At 48.8% G+C, this 26,340-nt stretch overlaps 1 protein-coding gene across 3 annotated transcripts; it reads right to left on the bottom strand.

Moving 5' to 3' along the window:
- Nucleotides 1-547: 547 nt before the first annotated feature.
- Nucleotides 548-26,340, bottom strand: GDNF (glial cell derived neurotrophic factor). Of its 3 annotated transcripts, none has more exons than XM_060007068.1 (3): nucleotides 26,274-26,340; nucleotides 21,078-21,254; nucleotides 548-1,032 (listed from the first exon to the last, which is right to left on the bottom strand). In XM_060007068.1, the coding sequence occupies exons 2-3, from the start codon at nucleotides 21,226-21,228 to the stop codon at nucleotides 548-550; spliced, it is 636 nt and encodes a 211-aa protein (XP_059863051.1). In that variant the 5' UTR covers nucleotides 21,229-21,254; nucleotides 26,274-26,340. The 3 variants fall into 3 exon arrangements, with proteins under 3 accessions (XP_059863051.1, XP_059863053.1, XP_059863054.1); XM_060007070.1 differs by lacking the exon at nucleotides 26,274-26,340 and adding an exon at nucleotides 22,323-22,337 and having other exon boundaries at nucleotides 21,078-21,255; XM_060007071.1 differs by lacking the exon at nucleotides 26,274-26,340 and adding an exon at nucleotides 22,323-22,337 and having other exon boundaries at nucleotides 21,156-21,255.

Here is a 26,340-nt window from a genome sequence, read left to right as displayed (position 1 = left end):
AGGCCTGAACCTTCAAAAGCAAAGGTTACTACCTCTCGTGTGTGTCTTTGCTTTTTTTTCTCCTCCTTGCCGGTGTATGTCTCCACTGAGTGACAGAAAAATAAACCTTTCTTGCTTTCAGCAGTAAAACGTAATGACAGGGAATGACACCAGGAGGACCATTTCCCTGGTGTCTCCAGACATGTGAAAACAAACCACAGGAGATACGCTGGTTTGGTTTCAAGTGCATCCGCAACTGTACCCGTGACCGGCGACGGTGGACTGTATCGGATGAAACGATGGCAACACCCAAGCAGGGACACCAGCCCTGAGCTTCTGGTGACGCTGGCCGCCATCTGGGAGAATGCAGACAGCTGTTTCCTCTCTCTCCCGCCCAGTTTTCTGTCGCTGGATCTCCCTCTGCCAGGCTCCCACAACGGCTGCCTGCCTCCTCCTCGACTCCTTGGTCCTTATCTTCCACTCCGGGCAAACATTTTCTGGGAACCTTGGTCCCTTTCTTTGCACTTTGTGGCAGGAATGCAATACACAGCGGTCTCTGGAGCGGGAGTCAGATACATCCACAGCGTTTGGCGGAATGCTTTCTCAGAATATGGTAAACCAGGTTATCGTCTAAAAAGGACAGGTCGTCATCGAAGGCGAGGGGTCTGCAACACGCCTGCCCGACTTTGTCACTCACCAGCCTTCTATTTTTGGACAAGTTTTTTAATATTTTGTCATACATTGTCTCGGCTGCATCGCATGAGCCGCTGCAGTACCTGAAAATGAGTTCCTCCTTGGTTTCGTAGCCCAAACCCAAGTCAGTGACATTCAGATGCACGGCAGTTAAGACGCACCCCCGATTTCGGCCCCTCTGGCCCCGCCGGCCTTTCCCTCGGGAACTCTCCGGGCTGGCGGCTGCAGCCTGCCGGTGCCGCTCTCTGCGAGGAAGCACGGCCATTTGTTTATCGGGTGACCTTTTCAGTCTTCTAATGGTGGCTTGTATGAAATCCATGACATCATCAAACTGATCAGGAAAATCCTCTGGCATATTTGCTGTGCAACAAGAAAACAGAAACGGTCACGTGAGACAACAGCAACGACCACTTCGAGGAGGCTCCAAGACCCCAGTGTCTCCTAAAGGCGGCCAAGCTCGGCCTCCGGGTGAGACTGCCAGCTCAGGGACCGCTGTCACCCCGTCCGCCCCGACCCTGAGGACACAGGCCGAAAGGTACCCTCCAAGACTCCGCGGAAGGAAGTTCATCCACTCGGAAGAGGAGACTGACACGGGGCGTGACACACTTCCTTGCTGAAAACAGATCCTTAGAAGTGGAATCATCTGCCATTTTGTAACGCGTCCGTATTGAGCGTGCAGATGCTGACGGAGGCCCCTTCTTCTTGTTCTAATAACGTAACCTACAGTTGTGGTTCTCAAATGTGAGTGTGGATGGGACTGTGCTGGGGTGCTCACGGAAATGCAGAGTCCTAGCCCGACCCTTAAGGGAAGCGTGGGGAGGGGCCGAGGAATCTGTACTTCTAACGAGCCCTGGAGAAATTCTGATGGGGGTGGTCCATGGAGCATACGTTGAGAAACCCTGTCTTAGAGGGTGAAAAAAGGATTAACCTTGGATTGGGCTTGGAAGACACTGCTGCTTTCACCTGGAATACCGAGGAGTGCTCTTCCCTGAAATCCACCCCGACTTAGCACCTCTGCTCAGCTGAGTGGGATGAGAACCATTCTGACAGATCACATGAAAAGCTCTTGAGCTCAACTGTATTTTAGAGCTTCCTTAAAAAACATTAAGCCTACTTTTCACTAACACAGAGACTAATTTACCACTTCTTTGGATTAGCATGACTTTAAAAATATATGGTCACACTGTAAGATGACATTATTTTTTTTTTTGCGGTATGCGGGCCTCTCACTGTTGTGGCCTCTCCCGTTGTGGAGCACAGGCTCCGGACACGCAGGCTCAGCGACCATGGCTCACGGGCCCAGCCGCTCCGCGGCATGTGGGATCTTCCCAGACCGGGTCACGAACCCATGTCTCCTGCATCGGCAGGCAGACTCTCAACCACTGTGCCACCAGGGAAGCCCAAGATGACATTTTTAAAAAAAATTTTCGTATATTTTATTTAACCTTATATTTCTTTTTTTTTTGAGTATTTAAAGTTAATGTATTTTCTTTCTTTTTTTTTTTTTAACATCTTTATTGGAGTACCATTGCTCCACAATGGTGTGTCAGCTTCTGCTCTACAACAAAGCAAATCAGCTATACATATACATATATCCCCATATCTCCTCCCTCTTGCGTCTCCCTCCCTCCCACCCTCCCTATCCCACCCCTCTAGGTGGACACAAAGCACCGAGCTGATCTCCCTGTGCTATGCGCCTGAATCCCACTAGCTATCTGTTTTACATTTGGTAGTGTATATATGTCCATGCCACTCTCACTTCGTCCCAGCTTACCCTTCCCCCTCCCCGTGTCCTCAAGTCCATTCTCTATGTCTGCGTCTTTATTCCTGTCCTGCCCCTAGGCTCTTCAGAACCATCTCTTTTTTTTTTAGATTCCATATATATGTGTTAGCATACGGTACTTGTTTTTCTCTTTCTGACTTACTTCACTCCGTATGACAGACTCTAGGTCCATCCACCTCACTACAAATAACTCAATTTCATTTCTTTTTATGGCTGAGTAATGTTCCATTGTATATATGTGCCACATCTTCTTTACCAATTCAGCTGTTGATGGACACTTGGAAGTTCCTTAAAAAACTAAAAATAGAACTACCATACGCCCCAGCAATCCCACTACTGGGCATATACCCTGAGAAAACCATAATTCAAAAAGAGTCATGTACCACAATGTTCATTGCAGCTCTATTTACAATAGCCAGGACATGGAAGATGACATGTAAATGTATCATAGCAGTACATGGACTGAGGCGCTGTTTGTGGGCAGACGGTGGGAGGGGGGTGTCCAGCCTCTGCTGCGGGCTGTCACATGACTCCCACTGGCTCTGGGTGCAAAGAGGACAAGAGATGTGCATTTTAGGGAGATCACATGGAGGAATGATTGAGGCGATGCTTCTACGATGTTTGAGACCTTTGGACAAACGTGTGAATTTGCAGTCTCATGGCGTTTTCTGCTGTGTTTCAAGCATTTGCTTTGGCTGATCAAGTAAGAGAAGAGTAACTTTGAACAACTGAATACATTTTTAAACGAGGAAAGCAATTCAAATGCCCATTTATTAGGTACTCAACCTTTTATGCTCTCCATCCCATTTTCAGGTAATTTAGTATGTTTAGGGTTATATGTGGCTTAGGACAATATGCCACAAAAGAGTTGTTAGCAAGAGGGAATTTTTTTTTGCCAAGCCCACGTTAAAGCAGAGAAGGATTACACTGGGCCTAATCCACGTCAAATTGTTTTGTCATGAACAAATTGTTAAAACAGATACCAGGTATCCTGTTGTGTAAAACATAACCCAGCTAAGGCAACGTAACCACATCTATTTCTGTTTCTCTCTCTCCCTCTCATCTGTGTGTGTGTGTGTGTGTGTGTGTGTGTGCAAAACATATGACATATAGTAGTGAAAAGAGTGGGGATGGTGTGGAATTTCCAGATCACCTTGTTGCCCTAAAGCTAAAACCTAAAATTTGGCACTGGATGGTCCTGTGCACAGAATTCTCAAAGCTGCTTCCACTGGTCTGTGCCCCATCGCCTCTTGCCCCCGAGCCCCTGCATTCCAGCCCCTGCATTCCACCCTCCTTCAGTCTGTTGCAGTTTTAAGAGCAACACTCTTAAAACTGTTAACGCAGCTCATGTCCCTCCTCTGCTCCAAGCCCTCCAATGGCTCCCCATTTCCCTTGGCATAAAAGCCAAAGTCGACACTGGCCCAAGGCCCTCCCTGACCTGGCCACCCACTGCGTCCCAGCCTCTGTTACCACTGACCTCGTATGCAACTTCCTTCTTCCTTACTGCCTCCCCCTCCAGCTTCTCTGGCCTTCTCACTGTTCCTCAAACACAAGGTTTCACAACCTCAGTACTCCTGACATTTTGGGCTGGAACATTCTTTGTTGTGGGAGCATTTAAGGATGTGTAGTTGCATCCCTGGCCTCTACCCAGGAGACGCCAGTAGTGTCCCCCAGCCCCATCCCAACAGTGACGAACTGAAGTGTCTTCAGATATTGCCAAACGTCCCCTGGGGGCAAGATCACCGTGGTTGAGAACCACACAGATCAGAACACAAACAGGGACGCAGGGCCTTTGCGCCGGCTGTTCCCTCTCTGCCTGAAACACCATTCCTGCAGAGTACCCAGTGGCTCACGCCCACATCCCCTTCAAGTCTGCTCAAATGTCACCACCACCAAGCCCCACCTTGACCTCCCTGTTTCGAATGCAATCCCTCCCGAGCCCAAAGCCAGACCCTCCTGCCCTCTTCCCTCCCCAGCATAATACTCACTACCTTCCAACACACTGTCTAACTTTCCTTGTGTTGCCTACTTGTTGTCTGTCTTCTCTGAGCGAATGTCACCTCCACGAGGCAGGGACCTTTGCGTGGCTTGCTCACCAGTGGAGCCCAGGTGCCTACAACAGGATCTGGTCCCTGGAGGCCCACAATGATTTCTGAACGAGTTAGGTCACTTTATGAGGGGAGAAAGAGAGAGTCCTTAATTTATCCAGGGGACACTTGGGCTTCAGCTGAGAACCGCACCATGATGAAATGAAAGCCTCCAAAATAAACAGCCTCTGTCAGGCGGGCAGCCGCAGTGTGAAGAGCAGCACAGTCATCTCCCTCCTGCAAGCGAATAAGCAGCGAATAACCAAGCTCACTCCCTTGCCAGCTTCCGGCAGCTTTAAAGTGTCAGCTCTCAAAGCCCACTTCATCCTGAGGATTCAGAAAGGTTCTGGCTCCAGGGGAGTAACGTTTTCTCAAGAAGGACTGGAAGAGTGGGAGAGTATTGGAATCTGAATTTGTCGTTTCCTCTGAACCTCTTCTACTGGACTTCCTTAGGAAGTTTCCATCCTTCCTCCCTCCCTCTCTCCCTTCCTTTCCTTCTCTGTTCTTAAAAAAAAATGTTGAATCGATAAAGATATGGCACATATATACAATGGAATATTACTCAGCCATAAAAGGAAACGAAATTGAGTTATTTGTAGTGAGGTGGATGGACCTAGAGTCTGTCATACAGAGTGAAGTAAGTCAGAAAGAGAAAAACAATTACCATAGGCTAACACATATATATGGAATCTAAAAAAAAAAAAAGATGGTTCTGAAGAGCCTAGGGGCAGGACAGGAATAAAGACGCAGACATAGAGAATGGACTTGAGGACGCAGGGATGGGGAAGGGTAAGATGGGACAAAGTGAGAGAGTGGCATGGACATATATACACTACCAAATGTAAAACAGATAGCTAGTGGGAAGCAGCCGCATAGCACAGGGAGATCAGCTCGGTGCTTTGTGACCACCTAGAGGGGTGGGATAGGGAGGGTGGGAGGGAGGGAGACGCAAGAGGGAGGAGATATGGGAACATATGTATATGTATAACTAATTCACTTTGTTATAAAGCAGAAACTAGCACACCATTGTAAAGCAATTATATGCCAATAAAGATGTAAAAAAAAAAAGACATGAACTACTTATTTCGAAAAATGAGTTGCTTATGCTATTTGTGACTTTTTTTCAATAATAAGCTATAAAAGAGGAAATTAGGTGTGCTCAGTTTCAAAAACCCATGCTTGAATAGAAGTCTGAACTTCTAAACCTGGTATCTTAGGGGTGATTAGTCAAAGTACAGAAAAAAAAAGTCTTCAAATTTCTAAAGAGACTGTTTTACAAAAGGATCCACATGATGGGGTCCCTGGCTCTTTTCAAGAACTCCTGAATAGATCATTAACTTAAGAAACTGGGAACATGGAAGTTAAAACTGATTGAGAATCAACTGAGGATTAATCAGAAATGAGGATGAAATATTACTAAAATTTTAACAAAAACGAATGGGAAAACATTTGACTTACAAAAGTTCAACTTACACCGGTTTAGAGACTCATTAATTTATATAACATGATAAATTACATAATTTTATATTACTAGGGTTATAATGATGATTTGAATCAGCATTTATAATGTTCTTATTTATTGCCTGACACTTTCAAAGTTCTGGAAAAATGTTGTCCCTCCTTTTTAAGACATTTTGACCACATGACTCTGTCCACTGGCTTTGCTTGCCAGATAAAATACAGAATACCTAGTTAAATTTGAATTTCAGATAACTAGCAAATAAATTTTTAGTATCAGCAGTCCTCAATAACGTTTGGGACATACTTATCCTTTGTTATGAGAACGTTTAGTTCCTTTATTTTAATTTCTGCTTGGCCTTTTTGGGGTGATGCGTGTAGCAGTGTGAATGCACCAGCCACTTATGCTTTTGGGTGAGGTGGTGAATGGATCATTAGGCCTGAATTAAAAGGCTTCCAGGCACCTGGGAAGCAGTCAATCTGTGTTTGATGTGTTAAACCAAATAGCGTAGGGGCTTCCCTGGTAGCACAGTGGTTAAGAATCCGCCTGCCAATGCAGGGGACACGGGTTTGAGCCCTGGTCCGAGAAGATCCCACATGCCGCGGAGCAACTAAGCCCATGCGCCACAACTACTGAGCCTGCATGCTACAACTACTGAAGCCCGTGCGCCTAGAGCCCGTGCTCTGCAACAAAGCAAAGGCACCACAATGAGAAGCCCGTGCACCGCAAAGAAGAGTAGCCCCAACTCACGTACTAGAGAAAGCCCCCGCGCAGCAATGAAGACCCAATACAGCCAAAAATTAAAAAAATAAAAATAAAAAGAAAGAGTGTAGGTAATGAGGACTGCTTTTGATGGGACATCTCCCTCATACATTGTCGTTAAGGTGGAAATGTTTATTTAAGGCTCAGGTTCAGGACATAGGTGATTCTTATTGAACTGAAGGGATTCCCCCCTGCCCCCTTTCTTCTCCTTCTTGAACAATAGAGGAAAAAATACATATTTATGCTGAAAGTTTTACATGGATATGAATTTTGGAAACTAGAAAAGGGCAACATTATATTTTCCAAACCACAGAGCAAATTGGCCTATCTCTTCCAACTGAATTCCTAATCCCAGGCCTTTTGCTGCTGACTGAGTTCATTTCTAAAGAGACCACAAGTTATCAACACTAGGCATTTGGCGGGGGCATTGTGAGCCATGCCCCCACTGAGCCAATCTTTAGGGTCTCTGCAGAGGCCTCACACCTGGCTCAGGCAAGGAAACTCCCCGGGGGACCAAGAAGCCCCCAGCTGCCTCCATGTTCCTGGAATTCACTGAGCCAGGGGCAGCAAAGGGGCTGGGTTTGGATTAGTTCCCCAAATTAAGACTTAATGGCATATAAAGGGCTTGGCAGTATGTCAGCTACACAAATGGCCCTCGTTAGTATGAACTTTGATAGTAAAATACTTGCCAAGCACAAAAGAGGAGCATCGTTTTTAAAAAGTAAGTCAAACACTTGCCCATTTCCCAGACCCACTTGGAGGCTAGATCTGGGAAAACATGGACATCTAGAAGCTAAAGTTTTCGAAAACTTAAAACGCTCAAATGCATTTAAGTCATCCTTCAGGGTGCAACTAAATATTTGGGCATTATTCTATTTAAAATACTTTAACTTTGATGTGTCCTTTGTATAAACAATGTTATTTAAACAAATGAAACCTTGTACAGGGCCGGACTCTGGGAACAAACCAAACCATTCACTGCAGAGACTTTGCCCCCCTCGATTATGGGAAAACAGTAACATTATCTCAGGAACAAAGGCCTGGGATATTGACTCTCTGGTAGAGTTAATTGAGTTTTTATAGCAACAATGGTGAGACCTCGGAGTACTCCTTGTAATAGCTGAACCAAGAAGCACATAATTCAAAACATTATCTTGGCGAAGCTGGCATTTAGCAGACAAAGTATTCTTTTAAATGTCAGATTTCTCTTCCAAAGAGTACAGGTTAATTATATATATATATATTTTCAGGTTAATTGTATTTTAATCAAAGGGTCATTTTATACTCGTATTGGGTTGTCCCCCTCCTCACCCGGCCTGGCTGGGTGTCTAAGCCAGTTTTCAGCCTGTCTTTGACCTGTGGGCCCATGAGGGAGGCAGCACAAGGTTGTGTAGAAAGCAGTGAGGAGGTGACCCCTTACCCGGAGTGGGGTGGGCCCCAGCAAGGAAAGGGCTGGACCCTAGCACGCACAGTGGGCCTCTCCTACAGGAGCCAGAACTAGCCTCAAGGATGCAGAGGCTCTGGAGAGGAGGCCCAGGTGTTTCTCGCTCTGGGGAGGACCCACCTCTGTACTCCAGCGGAAAGCATCCAGCTTCTGTGTACTGGAAGGGCAAGGGTTAATACGCTGAGGTCCGCAGGGGTGACCTACTGCCTAGGTCAAGGCCACACAGGCGAGAGGCACATCTTCAATCAGCACCTGGGTGCCCTCACTCCAGGTGGTGCCCAGTTCTGAGGTGGGCTAGACCCTGGGTGTGAGCCCAGAGATGCTGTGCCCGCAGAGCCTCTCCTGAAAGGCTGTCTGCAAAAGGAGGCACGTGGAACCCACCCCCCCGGGGGGGAGGACATTTAATCTGATATTCGTTGCCTACCTGTACCCCAGGTAAAGTACAAATTGCTCTGTAGACCAAATATATAAAAAAGAGAAGTTGTGTGTGTGTGTATACACACACACATATATACAAACATATATGTGTATATACACATATACACGTGCATGTTTACATGAAAAGATCAGCCTAAGATTTATGTAACCTCTCAAGAAAATTCCCAACTGATGTCATTCTTTAGAATGCTGTTTTTACTTCTCAGTAATGTACAAACATGATTTTCTTTCACTAATACTGCAGTATTATGAGAACTACATGATGGAGTCTTACCTTTAAAATTCCCCACATTACCAAGAATATGCATCATCCTCTATTTGAAATGACAGCTTCCTTGACGCACTTAGTATGACCAGTGCAAAGGTGGGATGGATGCCACCCAGCATGAGTTTTAACCCTGACAACATCCCTGCAAGGCTAAAGCCGGGGTCGCCTATTTATCTGTACTTTACAGATCAGGAAACTGAGGCTCAGAGAAGGTAAATATCTATCTGCTCAAGGCCACGTGGCTCATCAATGTAGACTCAGCTGGTTTTGGTTTCAAAGCTCGGACTTGCTCTAGGGCTCCAAGCTGCCTATCTGTTTTTAAGTAAAAATGCCTCTACGGTGCAGCCTGCCTAGTGTCGGGCGTGTGGTAACTTACTCTGGAAGATGTGCTGATTTCACCTGCGCGCATTTACCACATTCAGGACAGGAAGTGAGAAATACACTTTCTACTGGAAAGTTCAGCGTGAACTGAGGCACACTGAGTAGATTCTAAAGTTAGGCTGCCGTGGACCACAGAATACAGTAAATCGTCTCCAGAAAGGGAAAAGCATGCCGTTCAGGGGCAGCTCTCCCACATCCTGGGTCTGGCGTATCACCCTAAGGCAGAACTGGCAATTTCCCAGTTAAAACCGGAAAACCGGCAGCCACGGGCGGTGGCAGATTCAGACAGAGAGGCCCCGTCTCCGGAAGCTCCTCAAACTCGCGCTGGCACCAAGCGATAAAGTCTCACTGCAGAGCTGGAGAGGACAGAGCCTGGGATTCCAGTCCGGGGTCAGTCCCTGCCCAGCCTGTGACCTTGGACTAGTCACTGAACCCTTCTGAGGTCGGCGAGCCCCTCTCGGGGGCCTTCCCCCAGTGCTAATGCCCTAAGATGTGGACAGTCTAAGTCTTGGTGTCACCCCCGTCAGGGAGAGGACTGCCTCTGCTGATGCCCCAGCAGCATTCTGCTAACCGCCAACATCAGGGGCCCCAGGAGACCCCATAAGAGGTATTTTAGGTTCTAGCAGTTCTCAACCTTTTCCGTTTGCCTCTTGGTTCAACGTCTTGGTTACACCTGAAATAACCAAGTGCCTCTCAACTCATCAAGTCATCTTCCTACGTCTTATTTAGGAGAGGTGAAGAGGTGTGTAGAAAGGGCCCTATACTTGTGTCTCAAAGCACCCAGGTTCTAGTGGGAGGTATCCTTACACCCCAGTCTCCATCTGTAAAGGCAGAGAAGGAGACAGTGACCTCTGAGAGGACACGGACACCAACATGCTATAATCCTGCAGTCTCCCTCACCCAAATGGCAACACTGCCATTTTCTCAAAATCTCTATTTTATTCATTTCTGGTTTTGCTGCTTGGTCTTAGGACTCTGAGGCTAGAATCATCCATGGCAACTGCCACCTAATGCACTGTCAGAGCCCCACAGCTTGCCTTGGGGGCTCTTGACGCTTGTTTTTTATTTGACCTTCAGCGACCTCTGAAACGTGTGGTGTTAGTTCAGGAGCGTGTTGCAGTTCTCTGAAAACTTCAAAGTTCTGCCATCTGCTACTATTTAAAAGTGTTGACTTTGCCACTTATTTGAACTAATTAAAATAAGGCACCCATGGGTCCCTAAGTACTGGAATGCTGAGGCATCTCGTGTCATGTGACGGCCACCCTTACTTTCCTATTTTGGACAGAGTATTCATCCAGCATTACATAGACCATCCTGGTCAGCGTGGACTTGGGTTAACTTCAAGAGGGGTCCATAGCATCTGTTCTCCCGTGAACAATCACCAGCTGAGGCAATTTACTAAGTCACTGTGACCACTGCCAGAGCTACCAGGGCATTCTCTCCATGACCAGTGGTTTGCCGGCAATAAAACATGACATGGGTTTATTTGAAAAGTATTTGCGTTGTAAAAACACCAGTGTTTTGTTGTTTTAAAAAAGCATTTCTGGATCCTCTCAAGACAGAAGAAAAGACCAACCAGTTCACAATACAGAAAAAGAAGCCTTGGGTGTACTTTTAAAGGCCATTTGCCCACCAGAATGCCGTTTTAGTGACCACCTCCACCTACTTTGACTAACATCGCACACACTTATTAGCTATACCATGTCTTGACTACTTATCCTACAATTTAACTGAGAAAACTTGTCATCACTGTAATGGAAATTACTCTATAAATACAAATAGCCAAAAACCTACTTAGGAAAGCTGGACTACATTCATTTTGTTACTCAGCTTCTAATTGCCCTGCTCTGATTTCCACCTATGTGGTCCATACTTCTATTATAGTGATGTTAATAATTTTATGGTAATACAGAATGGCTCCCCTGAGGGGAAGAGGTCCATTCTTCTGCTTTTAAGTCAGGAAAACACTCAATAGGGTGTCCATTTGTTAGCTAATCCATGAACACCTGGTGCGAGCTAAAAGCAGACCCCAGCCAGCTGTAAACACCTCACGCTCGAGTGCACACCAGGAGCCCAGCTACTGCCCTTATAAAACACTTAACAGGGGAGGGAGAGAAAGTTACCCAATAAAATGACGCATACAAAGCGCCCCTTGGGAAAATAATCCCTTGAGGTGTTCTCAGAGGCAGGTGGTTTTTTGAGGGGAAACCCCAAAGGAACCTGGAAAGCAACAGAACCTGGCTTCTTCCTTCCCACAAAGCCCTGCCTGCGGCCTGAGAGGCCCCAATGGTTCCACGGGGTCCTGCATTCAACTTCCCTGGGCCCTTCCCAGTGGGCCCACCTGAAAAGTGGGTAGAAGGAACTCGAAGGGCCTGAGGGACCTGGGCAAGAAGAGGAGGGATGAAGAAGCTGAAAGGAGAATAAAGGGGGTGAAAGAAAAGTATTCTTTATCATTTGAGCCTGCCTGATGGATTCCTGTGGTCAGATGTGAGGAGGGACTTTCTACCCCTTGGTGGATGAATTTACTGGAATCTCGAAGACTCTTCAGGTAATTAGCTAGACATACCATTCAAAAACAGCTGCATTCACAAAACCTCCACGCCTGACTTTTCTCCTCGCTGACGTAGCCAGAAGAGTTCTGTAGGAGAGTGGTGGGCTGGCAGGAAGTGGTCATGTGGTGTGGTCAAAAGAGTGAGTGTTCCCTCAGGCTTTCCTGGGTCCAGTCTGGTTAAGCTGATTGACCCTGTGCAGCTCCGATCTCCCCTGAAAATGGGGAGAGTTACACGGATTGGAAGAAAATTTTCGGTTCAGCGCCTGAAAGTACTTAACAAATGGCACCAAAAGTAAGTCCCTATGGTTTTCACGTCTGTGCCCGTTCTTCACTGACATTCCATTGGAGGCAGTGGCGTGAAGACTAACTCTGCTGGCTCTGGACAAAGGGGACGCAGACACTGGCCCCTTGCTCGTCCAGCATGTCGCATGGAGGAGAAGGCCTGGAGGCCCCGGCATGGTGGTCTGCGGACGGGAGGTGCAGGCCTGTCCTGGGAGTCTGGGCTGCCTCTTCTCTCTTCCTAGAAATGCCCCCAAGTTAACCACACAAACATCAGCTGACTCCACAGCCCATGAACGATATTTTGTGTCCACCACGGCATAGATGGGTGTCTTCAAACTGTGGCACGTATCCCTCTGGGGCTACATGAGGACTTTCTACAGAGTCTACGGGTAGCTTTAAGAGAATCAATGTCCAGATCCTCAAATTCCACATGCGCTGCGTCCTAAGACTGGTCCACCTACGAATACTCCTGCAGCCAGTTCTCCTTTCACAATCATCCTTCTGCCTTCCTGCCTGTCTCACTCATTTTACCACGAGGCACTGTCTGGTGGATAGACACCTCTAAGGACAGTTCAGGCGTGCATGGCTCCTTGGGATAAACTGGTATCGGTGACTCATGATGTGAGGACACGTCATCATGAACTTAGGATTCCAAAGATGTGTACCTAAATCTAATCATGTGGAAAGAATCACACAAATGCAAACCGAAGGGCAGTCTGCAGGACAGCAGGCAAGACAGTCTGGACTTCTCAAAACGTTGTGGGAAAAAAGGCTTGGGAGCTAACTCTAGATTAAAGGAGAATAAAGAGACATGACAATCAAATGCAAGTTGTGACTCTCAATTAAGGGGAAAAACTATGAAGAACATTATTGCCACAATTGGGGGCATCTGAATATGGACTACCTATTGGATAACAGTATTGTGTAAATGTTACATTTCCTGAGACTGATAACTGAATTGTGGTTATATAAGGCAATGTCCTTGGCTCCTAGAAGGTTCATGCTGAACTACTGACTGTTATGTTTGCAAGTAATTCTCAAATGGTTTAGGGAAAAAAAAAATGAAGCAAAATGCTAATGAAAGGTCAGTCTTGGTGAAAAGGGGACATGGGTGTTCATTGTACTATGAACACTTACTAAAAAGTCCCATATGAATGAATCAAAGTAGGTGATTCCATATTTCATTCTGTCCAGGCACTCACGGCAAGGCATGGTGCTTTATTTGCCTGTCTGTCCATCCACCCATCCATCTTTCATCTTATAATAAGGATCCAGAGGCGTGGTGCTTGTCATGGATGTATACTAACATGGGCATTTGAAGTGAAAATGAAGTTGGACCTTTTCTGACCAAAAATTAAACTATTTGAGCTGATTTGTTTGATAATTTTCCACGAATTGAATAAGTTACATTTGCAGCTCCAGGGTTTTGCCAAAAATAGATTTGAAGCGCATATCTAGTTCCCAAATGGGCTGGAAATTACATCTGCTGCAACTATTTAAACTTGTGATAAAACTGAAGATATCACTTTAGAAGTGTGCAATAGTTTTTCAACATAATTTTGTAGGTTTGCAAGCAAAAAAGTTTGAAGACTTTAAAAAACCATGCTCAGTTATACAATCATACAAAAGTGGGTTTTGTCTCTACTGAGCTAAGCAGTTGATTCCCAATAGTGACCCAAGATCTGTGTGTGCACACCCACTCCTGTTCCCACAGAGGCCATCACTCTGGCACGTGTGCAGTCACCCTTGGTTTCCCAAGTGGACGCTTCCTTCCCTGGGCGGAACAGAAGCCACCTGAGGGCAAGTGCCTTCTCGAAGGCCTCCCAAATGCCATCAGCCTATCAAGTATTCTAGGAGACCTCACTTTGTCCTGAAGAGTTAGGGAGCCTTCTCTCACTGCAAAAAGCATCGATATTATAGGACCGTGCGGAGAAATACATGCTTCTCTCCCTAAAATGTCCTGATTTAGACTTCGAAATATCCAGTAATAATATGAGCCTAGGCCCACTGCAGCCCAAACAGGGATCAAAGAAAGGGCCTCAAGGAAATATAATATTCCTTGCTTCTTGCTATTAGTTTGCTCATTGATTTTCCTAGAAATACATGTTTCAGTTAGTGAATACATTTTTAGCAAGCCAAGGTTTGTGTTTTCTTAATCTACTAATACAAGAGCAGTCTGTGTTAAGGCAGCATTATTGGCTTTGGGACTAGAAGTTTGAGGTTTGCTGGCTTCACCACTTACTGGATTTGTGACCTTGAGCAAAACTCTAGGTCTCATTGCTTCATCTGTACAACGGGGATAAATGACATCTCCTCTTGTCCAGTACAGCTCAAACCTACTCGATTTTAGGACAATATGCAAAACCTATTTGTTAAAATAACAAAATGCTGGAGAGGGTGTGGAGAAAAGAGAACCCTCCTACACTGTTGGTGGGAATGTAAACTGGTGCAGCCATTGTGGAAAACAGTATGGAATTTCCTCAAAAAACTAAAAATTGAATTGCCATACGATCCAGCAGTCCCCCTCCTGGGCATATTTCTGGACAAAACTATAATTCAAAAAGATACATGCATCCCTATGTTCAAAGCAGTACTATTCACAACAGGCAAGACATGGAACAACCTAAATGGTCATCAACAAATGAATGGATAAAGAAGATGTGGTGTGTGTATATATATATATATATATATATGTATATATATATATAATGGAACACTACTCGGCCATAAAAAAGAATGAGATAATGCCATTTGCAGCAACATGGGTGGACCTAGAGATTATCATAAGAAGTGAAGTAAGTCAGAAAGAGAAAGACAAATACCGTATGATATCACTTATAGGTGGGATCTAATCTCATCTAAAATATGACACAAGTGAACGTATCTACAAAACAGAAATAGACTCACAGACATAGAGAACAGACTTGTGGTTACCAAGGGGGAAGGGGGGAGAGGGAGGGATGGATTGGGAGTTTGGTATTAGCAGATGCAAACTATTATATATAGGATGGATAAACAACAAGGTCCTATTGTATAGCACAGGGAACTATATTCAACATCCTGTAATAGACATGGCTAGGGTGAAGAGTAAGCTGGGACGAAGTGAGAGAGAGGCATGGACATATATACACTACCAAACGTAAGGTAGATAGCTAGTGGGAAGCAGCCGCATAGCACAGGGAGATCAGCTCGGTGCTTTGTGACCACCTAGAGGGGTGGGATAGGGAGGGTGGGAGGCACACACAAGAGGGAGGGGATATGGGGATATATGTAGATGTATAGCTGATTCATTTTGTCATAAAGTAGAAACTAACACACCTGTTTCATAAATACGTTCATCTGTATGATACTAACTTAAGTTTTTATTTGTAGCTCTTCACTTATTTGAGGATTAACAGGTTGATTCAATTGTGCTTATGCCTAGACACTTTAAAAATAAGGGCACACTCAAAATGAAAACTATGCCTATGCTACAGACTCGTGAAGCTTGGGACTTGAGTAAGTTTTGCAGCAAGAAGGCTTTGCAGTGAGATCCTGCTCGCCGCCACCTGCTTGTTTGAGACACTCCAGCGGCACCCCGCTGCCATCAGAAACAGAGCAAGCACCTTCTTTTCCTGGATTTTACAGTATCTCATAATCTGGGTATCACCTACAGAGATATCCTAAATTTCACACTACTTCCCGCCACCTGTTCTCAGTACTTGGCGACTCGTCTGGCCTCCTCCTTGTATCCACCACCTGCCCCTTCCCCATATCGTGATCACAAATTTGCCTTTGCTTCTCCTTTGTCTGGAATGTGCCCTTTTCCCTTTCCCTTCCTTTCCTAATACCCATCTTTCAAGTACCAGCTCAAATCCCCCCTCTCCCCCAAATTCTTTCCTGCTATAATCTCCAAATCCCAATGACTTCATTGCTAGGAATTCTTACCATGACCACAGCTAACATACATGCCTTGGTAGACATAGCTATCTCTCGGACTGACAGTCCACCCACCCACCCACCCATCGGCCTATCCGTAGTTTACAACTAGATCATAAGCTATTTAAGTTCACAATTTTGCCTTTTAGATGCCCACACAGCACCTAGAGCATGAAAGATATTTAATACTTGCTTCCTGATTGAGCTCAAGTGATTAATGAAAGAATATGTGTTTTAATTGAATAAAGGGGCTATGGACCATTAAGTGCTAAAGAAACAAAGATGAAAGGGACATTAGGAGGGGAAAATGCCAGATAGCTTTTATTTTTCTATCAGTGAAAGTAGAATCTTTTGAGAATAATTCTTTGGCTGTTGGATCGGCCTAAGGTCCTACGACTGGCCAATTCAAATTACGCCTGAAATAGATTTCTCTAAACAGCAACAGTTTGAAATAGGTCTTCAGACTGAGGCCAGAATGAGATGTTGGTCTCACATCTCAAGTGAGAAATCAGTGCTTCCTAAAAGTCTGACATGCGATTTCCTGATTCCAGGACCCCCATCCCAAGTGGCAGAGCCCTTTTTCAGCCTAGGGACTTTATTACAGTATCATCTATTCATATAGTCCCTAAAATAAGAAGAAGCAATAGGTGGACGGCACTTATTTATTCTGAACTCTGAACCCACAACATTAGATTTGAAAGCTTAAAATTTAACCAGCTTATTGCACTAGAAGCTTTCTTAGCCGAAGAACCATGGGCTGAAAGTTTACTAAATTCACTAACAGTTGTGTTTTGCTGAGTTTGTGACACATCTTAAGTATCCAGGTGGGATCACTTAAAACAGAAATACTCTATCTCAAGACAGGGAGCCTCCAACTCACAGCCCCCTTATCACCTACCTGTAAGGATCTAAGTGTGCCCTGATCCTCTTCTTCCCATGAGGAAGAGGGTCTTCCTAACATGACCATGGGAATCTGGTGGGAACAATTCCATAGGAACTATGTGGGCTCAGAGAATGGGGAAGGGAAGGAGCTGTGAAACCTGGGAAGAGCCAGGGGGAGCTGACCCCGGGGGGCAGAATCCCAGGCAAGACTGGCCCGCCTACGTGCTGACCAACTGACTGTCTCTGGGGCCCAAAATAGCCTCCCTGCAAGGCCTGCATTTCTTTCACTCTCCATGCTTTGTCGGGGCTGCTTGAAATTCCACCAGTTAGAGCAATGGCTTGGCAGGGGCTGAAGTGAAAGTCTGTGTCGGGAGAAAAGGCATTCACTGGGTGCATGCCGCAAGGAGGAGGGTGGCAAGTACACTCGTTGTTTATGGGGCACAGGTTTTACAAAGCATTATCTCGTGTAACTCTCACAGCAGCCCCCGGAGGCAGGATGAATAGTATTCCTATTTTACAGATGAGGAAACTGCGCTTTAAGAGCTGTTAAGTAACAGCTGGGTAAGTGGCAAGACTGGGATCCAAACCATAGACTGATCTGAATGTGTGAACGTGAGCTCTTGCTTGTTGAAACTCCATGATTTGCTCTATGCCCTCCTTCTGCAGATTAGGGGACCCAGCAACCTGGGAAGAGACTCTAGCCCAATAATATTGTGAATTATATCTCAGTTCTATCAGGGTTTACATAGATTTTTGTGGGCTAGTCTGGGAGCTTGATAGCTTGATTTGTAAGATGGTTTCTCTAGGAAAATGTGTGACTTGCTACCAAACTGGTGGAATATAACCCCATTAGATTACAATAAATTGTGGATTACCTGCAATAATTTAAGAACGCCCAGTGTTTCTTCTAGTTGGTTTCCGGTCACATAGAAAGCCCACCTTTTCAGCCCAAGGTTCTTCATGTTTAGTTTTAGTTTACAAAGCTACCAAATTGCACCACACACTGTACCTTTACTAGAGAGTACGTTTCATGAGGACGGGGCTTTTGCCTGTGTACCAAGGATTCCCTAGCACCTAGGACAGTGCCTAGCACATACAGGCACACATTAATTACTTGTTGAATGAATACGTGCTTTTAGATCACAAATTTTTAAAAACCATCCTCCTGCCATCATGGAACTCTGGCACTTTGGCTAAGCTGTTTTACATCTTTAGGCTTGGGGACCACAGGAGTACCTTTGGGCTCTAAAATGCTATGACATCTGTGCGTATCACCTTCTAGTTTCGCTTTCTAGATGCCTCAGGCCTGCTCTAATCGCCCTTTGGAGAAGATATGGGTAAAAAGCAAAATAAAAAAAAAAAACCAAAGATAGTGAAAGGGAAAAGTCTTGGATGCCCCAAAGGGAAAATCACAAGTCTTTGAGTTTAGACAAGTTCAAAGTTGCTACAGGAGGCAGCCACAGTCCATGAACTTTATTGTCAACCTCTAGGCAAACAAGTGAGCCAGTTATGAATTCTACTTTGTTGGTTCAGCTCATGATAATGGTAGGAACAGAATTCTGGCTGTTTCATTTATATTGGAACCAGCAAAATACACGCAACCTCAAAGGTGTGTGTGTGGACAGGGTGCAGTCCAGCCCCCTTTAAACGGCACAGAATGACTCAAGGTGGCATGAACGAGCCTTTGCTCAGTCATTAAGTTACAAGCATTTGAAAAGAAGAGGGACCAGTATTTACGGTACTTTCTATTTTCAAATGAAACGAGTGACTGAATGTTTTTCTACATAAGCCTTAACCAGTTGCATGGCGTACAGTGCAGGATATAAATGTCAGCATGTTGACACCGGTTGAGTGTTCAAAGTCTGCACATTGTCATTATTCCTCCTTCCCCGCACTGACAGCTTGCTACCGAATTGAACATACCTGGAAAGGAGTCAGTTTGGCTTAGAACGCAGCTCACTTTCTCTTTGGGAACATTTCTCTTTCAAGGATCTATTGGGTCTTCCGATAGGTAAAACAGAATCAGTTGTGTTCTGCTGGTTCTAATGTAAACACAGTGGTCGGAATCTTGTCCATTGATGACTTAGCGTCACTTTTGGAAAAGGGAAGTGATCTCCCTTTCCCCAGAACCCCCAGCTACCGCCGTCCATCAGTAGGATTATGGCTACCTTGCTTGCTTTGTGACTGCCTGTACCTTACATGAGGCATGGATTTTCTTAGGGTATTATCAGGCCATAGGGATTCAACCCTGACTACACATTGGACTCACTTGGGGAACATCTAAATATCTAGATGCCCAGGCCACGACCCAAACCAATGAGATCAGAATCTCTCCTGGTGGAGCCCAGCATCAACAGTCATTAAAGTTCCCCAGGTGAGTCCAGTGAGCAGGGGTCTTTTCTTATGAGTCTTTTCCCAAAGGAAGGTTAGGGTGGAGTGTGCAGGTGTGCGGGGGGGGGGGGGGGTTCCGGGGGGGGGCAATCTCACGGTCATTGGCATTTTGGAGTGGAAAGGCCTTCCTTTACTGTATAGCTGTAAACTGTTCATTGAGTTCTGTAGTAAGTAATTTGTCCAAGGTCACAGAATTAGCCCAAAGCAGAGCCAGCACCAGGAGCCAGCATTAAATAAGCCTAGGTAGACAGGATACTGATATGCTAATTAAACCTCCATGAATTAATCAGCTTCACAATCAGGCACAGTCATTTTTCTCTCCAGAATGTCTTGGTTAGAAAACTATTACCTTCCACTGTGTTTCTGTTCCTCTGATCTAGGCTGCTTGAACCAATGAAAAGCCACTTACTCAGCCCTCATGGGTACAGTTCTGAAGACAATGGCACTAAAGGGCATTTTAAGTTTCTACTGCAGAAACATTGTATACGCTAAGATGGAAACATTGTACACGCTAAGATGGAAACTCGAGGTTGAAACCAAAGCCTTTAAAAATAGGTTTATACAACTAATGGACAGAAACTCTTGGAACAGTTCCTTCAATTTCAAGGGATCAACTGTGTTCTCTTTCCTACCCTAAGTCACTCTTGAAGTCTTAATTTGCCTTAGAAAAATGCACTTTTTCTTTTCCCTGGGACTTCTGGAAGACGGTGCTTTAATTGTTGTAATTAAGTATAAGATAAACACATCACATTTCCTGGGCAATTTTTAGCCCAAGGCCATAGGTTTGGGGGACTCTAGCATACAGCTGACTCTGGGACCCTTTCTACTGTGCATGTTTCAAATGCAAAATAGCTTGAAGGGTAACGGGAGTGGTGAGTGGTTATGGTGACGCTCACTACTGCTTTAGTTTGGGGTTGTGCAAACTCTCTGCTGCTACCTTTGTTAGCTACGTACCTCCCCAATAATCTCTAACTTGTGATGAAGCATACTCTCCTTTATGCAGTAGATAAACTTCTCAAGAGCGGAGGGTAAATTATATCAAATCATAGCTGACGTGCCCTGATAAACTGCTAAGACATTTTTGAGAGGCAAATCACAGACTCATTTCCTAATATTAATAACCTGGTCTTTTCTTAAGAGTTAACATTGTCATGTGTGGAGTGAACGATGGTTTGTTTCTTTTTCCCCTAGCCCCAGCTAGCACTATGTATCGTTGTCTTTCTAGAACTGGAACTTTTCTGAACAGATTTGACACTGCCCAGATGCTTGTTCTGGAAATCAAGGCCCTTCTGTGTTTTCTCCGACTCTGGCTTGGTTTTGTGAAACCTCAGCCTCTTCCCTTGCAAGGGCAGTTTAGGATGGAGAATTCAGCACAGCCAGGCACACCCAGAGAAAGAGGGCTTTGGAAGAAAAAAACGGGGGTGTGTATATGTGTGATGGGGAAGCAGAGGAAAGGGGACAACTGCGTGTTCTCCTACGGTGGTGGTGGTGGTACTGCTGGGGAAAACAGCTGTTCCTCGGAACGCTAAATGAGCAGCAGAAAAATGTTTGCCCCTCTGCGGGGCAAAACCAGCGCGTGCCACATACAGACTAGGTGTTGGGGTCCTGGGGCACCAGTCGGTGGCTACGAACCGCGAGGGGGCGTCGGCGCCAGCGCGGCTCTGCCCTGGGTCGGGAGGCCACACTGCGGTCGGGGCTGACTTGGGGTGCGTGCGAGCGGCGGGTGGGGTGACCCCCGCGGGAAGGGAACGGTTCTTACAGTCACTGCTCGGCGCGAAGGGCGCGCGGCGGCGGCCGAGGGAGCGGTCTTCGGCGGGCGCCTCGGGAGGCCTCTTACCGGCGGGCAGCGGGAAGGCGGACGCGGTGTGGAGCAGCACCAGGCAGACAGCCACGACATCCCATAACTTCATCTTAGAGTCCCGTCCGGCGGCGGCACCTGGGCGGGCGGGCGGGCGGGCGAGAGAACCGGGGAGAGCGCGTTAGGCCTGGACGCCGAGGGCCGCCGCGCTGCCCGAGGCGCCTCGGCCCGGCGGGTCCTCGGGGCTCCCCTCCAAACTCGGCACCGCCCTCCTCCCGGACCGCGGCAGCCCGGCGGTTCCCCGGGCACCGCCCCCGCCCCACACACACATCCTCCTTCCTTCCCAGCCGCCTGCTCGTCCCCGCTCCTGGGTGCGCCTCCCTGGCGGCCATCCCACAAGTGCCCTTCTCTTCCGCCACCGGATCCCAGGGGTCGGATTTTCGAGCAGCGCCGCTGCCCCCGCCGGTACCAACACGACGACACCAGCACTGGCGCGCAACCCCCCCCCTTCCCGGCCCCCGCTTCCTGGGGGTCGACCGGGCAACCCTCACCCTGTGCTTCCCGCCCCGTCCAGCAGCTCCCACAGGCCCCGGGGAAGAGCCCTGGACCCAAGCAAGAGACCAGCCTTTTATTTTAGGAATAAAATCAAGTGCGGGACCGCCGGGGGGTCCTGATCCTGCTCTCAGCTAGGCAGAGGCAGGCTCAGCGGCACCACTAACCTCACCCACGCTTTCCTCCACCTTTTTTTTTGTGTGTGTGTGTGTGGTACGTGGGCCTCTCGCTGTTGTGGCCTCTCCCGTTGCGGAGCACAGGCTCCGGACGTGCAGGCTCAGCGGCCACGGCTCACGGGCCCAGCCGCTCCGCGGCATGTGGGATCCTCCCGGACCGGGGCACGAACCCGTGTCCCCTGCATCGGCAGGAGGACTCTCAACCACTGCGCCACCAGGGAAGCTCTCCTCCTCCTCCTCCTCCTCCTCCTCCTCCTCCTCCTCTCATTTAACTTAGTGTTTTGTCGTCGGAACAAGAAGTTAGTAGGGACTTGGAGACTTTGGGGCTGTCCGGGGAATATCTGAGTTAGGTTACTTCACTTCCCAAAGCTTCAACTCAGTTTAAAATAAATACTACTTCCATTTCTTAAGGTTATGAATATTAACACAGGAAAAGGCCTAGCCAAGCAGAAAGTAAGCGCTCAATAAGTGCTTTAGCGTTACTGTTAGGTAGGGATTGCCTTTGTCTTGAAAATGTTCGTGGTGTCCCCGAACGCCCTCTTTATTTTTGCAGTGTTGCGAGATTGTGGCCTTAAATCCCTTCCCCTTGCAGAGGAGTTGCGAGCTCCCCACGCCCGGTCACAGTCACTCCTGGACAACTGCACCCGGTCCGGGACGCTACAGAGGAGTACGGGCACCAGAAGGACTAGACCAGGAAAGGGCGCGCGGTGGGGCTCAGGTCCTCTGAGTCAGGGGCCTCCGTTTGGTCTGTCCCTCCGCACACCCCTAGAAAGGAGGGTCACGCAGCAGGGGGCTGGTGAGAAGAAAGCCCCCTCAACTCGGGGCCAAGCCCCACACAATTAGGAGGTGGCGGGAGACCCGGGCGCCTTGGGGTGCGGTGTGACCCAGTGCCTTCCCAATGCCAGTGTTCAGTTTCCAAGGGCTACGACACTCATGCAGTTATTACCCTCTTTCCTCCAAATAAAAGGGATTCTTAGGAAAATCTCCTTGAACTTTCTCCGTGGGAGAGAGTAAGAGTTTCCAGGTAAAAACAAAAACTTTGGCCCCTTTCCTCTCCATTAGCAGCCAGGAGCGCCCGCCTCCCTTCCAGCAGCCGCCCCCCATCTCCACCCAGAACTCCCGCCCGGCTTCCGGTGCAGGCCACCCGGGGAAGCGTCTCATTCGACCGCCACCTCCCACCGCTGCGGAGGCGAATGCATTTTCCATCCTTTGGGCGTCTGTTTGTTCGCTATGCAGCTGTTGGGCTCGGGGAGTCTGTAGGGACTAGGAACTCCGAAAACCTGCAGCTCCGAGCGCCCCATGCCCCGCTGGCTGATTTACAGACCCGGGGAAAAGGAAAGGCTCTGGGTTGGGGCGCGGGGGCCCAGGCAACACCTGACCCAGGCCGTGCAAAACGAGCCCAGCGAGGCGCTCGAGCAGAGAGGACTGGGGAACGCGAGGCCTCCCGCCCCCTCGCCCAGGGCCCGCTCGCGGGTGCGTGCGAACTGGCTGGCGGCCCTGAGGGGCGGGGAGGCGCGGGATTAATGCGCTATCCCAAATCGCGGTGGCCGCCAGCAGGAAGCGACAGAGGCACCAGATTTCCCTTCCGCATTAAGAGGGTTTTTCCTTTTTTTCCTGCTTGGCCGACGGAGGGCTTTTTAAATTGGATGTGGAGATCCTCAATTAGAAGTGTGGCGAAGCTGGCAAAAGAGTTCAGCGGAAAACTCCCCGCCTCGCCAAAGGAGGCTCCCGACTCCGGTTCCCGCCCTCGGCCGGGTGCGGCGCAGGCCACGAAAAGAGCTCTCCCACCTCCCCCGGACGGGGAGGGCGCATTCTTCCCTCTGCGCACCGCCGGGGCGGGCTGCAGCCGGAGCGGCTCTTTAGTTCCCGGTGTTTGCTTGGCGCAGCAAGAGGAGGGAATCCGGCGGCTCGCATTCACAGCGGTCCACGCAGAGGTTTTTCCCACACCCCCCCCACACCCCGCGGGTTCCCTGATGGTCTCTTTATCGCTTTCTTAAAGCACATCTGTCCGACGTATTTCTGCCGCAACCGTCCGCCTTTGCTACGAGCGCGAATTGCGGAACGCGCTGCCACGTGCGATAACCAAGCTCTCCTCCCGAAGTCGGCTCCGCCAGGTGCCCCCGCACCCGTCCTCGTACCCTACAGGCTGGTTCCCCTCTACGCCCAGGACTTACGCGCCCGGCAGGGCAAAAGGGGAGCGTCGCGGGCGCCGGCACCTGGTGGTCCCCAAGTCCAGGGAGGAAAGGACGTCCCAAGAGCCAAAAGTGCCGGCAGAAGCCGCCGCTCGCCGTGGGGCGCTTCTGGGTTCCCAGCACCAGAGGGCACCAGAAACCGCCGGAGTCCTGGAGCGCCCACGCGGCTGGGGCTGCGTTGTCATTTTAAGCATAGAACCGATGAACGAGCACTCCCCTTACAATCCTTCCCCAAATGCAAATTACACCACCCCCCCCCCCCCGGAACTTCGGATGTCCTCACGAGCATCCCTGCTTTTCAGGCTCCTAGCCCTCTTCATCCTCACTAATTTTTCTCTACCCACCTCACTTAAGCTGGTTTCTCGGCAACCTGCTTTTTGAACTCCCCCCCTCCCCCGCGTCACAGTGACAGCTTCAGCGCGTGTGAGCGCTCCCGCCGCCAGTGCCCCCGCGCCTTCTTGTGTCTGGCAGGCTGGGAGGTTTGTTTAGGCTTTGCCTTCGATATCCAGGTCTCAGGAGGAGAAAAGGGAGGCGGGGGTGGGTGGGTGGCGGCGTGCTGTAACTCGGGGGCTTTCTTTTGGGATAGGGACAGAAGTTGCTGAAAAGATGAACTGCTTTTCTTAACTGTGTCTTGTGTCCTGGACGGACGGAGGACTTATTCTGTCGGGCCCAAGACCAGAGTAGGAAAAAGAATGAGCGCCGCCTTCTGCAGACAGTCTGGGAAGGGGTCTGTCTGTTAAAGGGCCCGAGGCCGGGTGCCAGACCCAGGGGCACCCGAACCCCTTGCGAGAGTGGGCTGGCGACGCAGCGGGCTCCCCGAACACCTGACACTTGTTGAAAAGGCGACACTGTCCCTGAACCCTGCCGAAGCGAAGACGTGGCGAAACTGTGAGAGCGAGACCTGGTCGCGGCTGGGCGGAAGCCCAGCAGCTCCCTCTTCCAGGGCTTTGCGGGAAGAGGTGCGTGCGTCAGGTTAGCAGCAGCATCTCTTCCTTGGGATACTTAAGTGTATATTCAAGATGGTCTAGATGGGTGGGATGGGGGCGGGGAGGGAGGTCCAAGAGGGAGGGGATATATGTATACATATAGCTGATTCACTTCACTGTACAGCAGAAACTAACACAACACTGTAAACCACTTATACTTCCCCCCAAATATACTGCGGAAGAGTGAAGTGCGCTCTAACACATCCGCAGCAGGGCTCGGAAGAGTTGTGTTTGTGCCCACCAATGAGCAAAAGTGCTGCGAGCGCGGGGCTGGGCAGCTCCCCCGGGGCGCGCACGTCGGCTCTGCGGGCGCGTGTGCCAGCCCCGAAACTAGGGAGGCGTCAGGAGGCTGGGGGTTCCGGCGGGAGTCATTCCCCGCCCCGAAGAGGGTTCGTTTTCACCCGGTGGGTCTGGAAACCAAACGACAGCGAAATCAGCCCTGAGGCTGTGCCAGGGTGGTGGCGGGGGTGTTACTGGGGGAGGTGGCACAGAGTACAGACGAAAGTCATTCAACCCATCACCGAGATGGCTTAGGGGAGACCTTGAGAAGGTTCAAGAGTCTGCTCGGGGCGGAGGCCCTGGTCCTGGACTGTTCAGGAAGCCCGTCTCTTAAGCTTGACGGGGATGGTGAGGTGGGATATCGGGCATTAGGACAGTGCCAGCAACTGGGTTCCGACCAGGGCTAGGAATGTAGATTTGCAAGACCACGCCGGAGGAGGTGAGCTCTCTATTTTTAGGTTCTCAGCACCTTTGCAGCAGTCCCTCCCGGGGCCTACACTTTCCCTTGGAACAGACCAAACCCAGTTACACTCCCGTTAATGATATCTATGCAGCTGCGCGTCCACAGAGAACCCAACTCTGGTCGTGGTAGGTTCAAAGGCGATTCCAGTCCCGCACCTTCCCGGGACTTGACGGAAGAGCACCTCGCCGAGTCGGGGAGGGAAACTGCCCCTGTCGGATATGCCCGCTCCAGAGGCAGCAGGGGCACCAGAGATTTTTGCCCACGAGGAAAGGCAACCTGCCCCTCCGCAAACCCAGCCTCTCCCCGGTTCCACTTCTCTCTCTCTTTTGCCCTCTCGGCGCTTCGGTTCCTTCTAGTGTCCCCTCTTTCTAGTCTCACCGCCTGCTCTGGGGTGCAGCCGCGCCCCCTCTGTCTCCAGCGCCGCACAGGCCGACGCACCCGCTGGTGACTCGGGCGCCACCCGCCCGCTCCCCCCAGGCCCGCTCCGCCAGGCCCGCTCCCCTGCTTACCTCGGATCCGGTCTCCGCAGACCTCCAGTTGGACATTAACTCCAGGTGCCCCAAGTCCCAGCCAGGA

Source organism: Delphinus delphis, chromosome 3, assembly GCF_949987515.2.
Source record: "Delphinus delphis chromosome 3, mDelDel1.2, whole genome shotgun sequence".
Lineage (NCBI taxonomy): Eukaryota > Metazoa > Chordata > Mammalia > Artiodactyla > Delphinidae > Delphinus > Delphinus delphis.
The sequence above is the reverse complement of the archived record's forward strand: the minus strand, read 5'-3'. Positions and strand labels throughout refer to the sequence as shown.

Bases quoted from the DNA above. Each gene is read 5' to 3' on its own strand.
- GDNF (XM_060007068.1), bottom strand. From the start codon at position 21,228: ATGAAGTTATGGGATGTCGTGGCTGTCTGCCTGGTGCTGCTCCACACC. The intron at 1,033-21,077 runs GTAAGAACCGTT...CTTGTTGCACAG, and splicing joins CTTCGCGCCGAGCAGTGACT to CAAATATGCCAGAGGATTTT.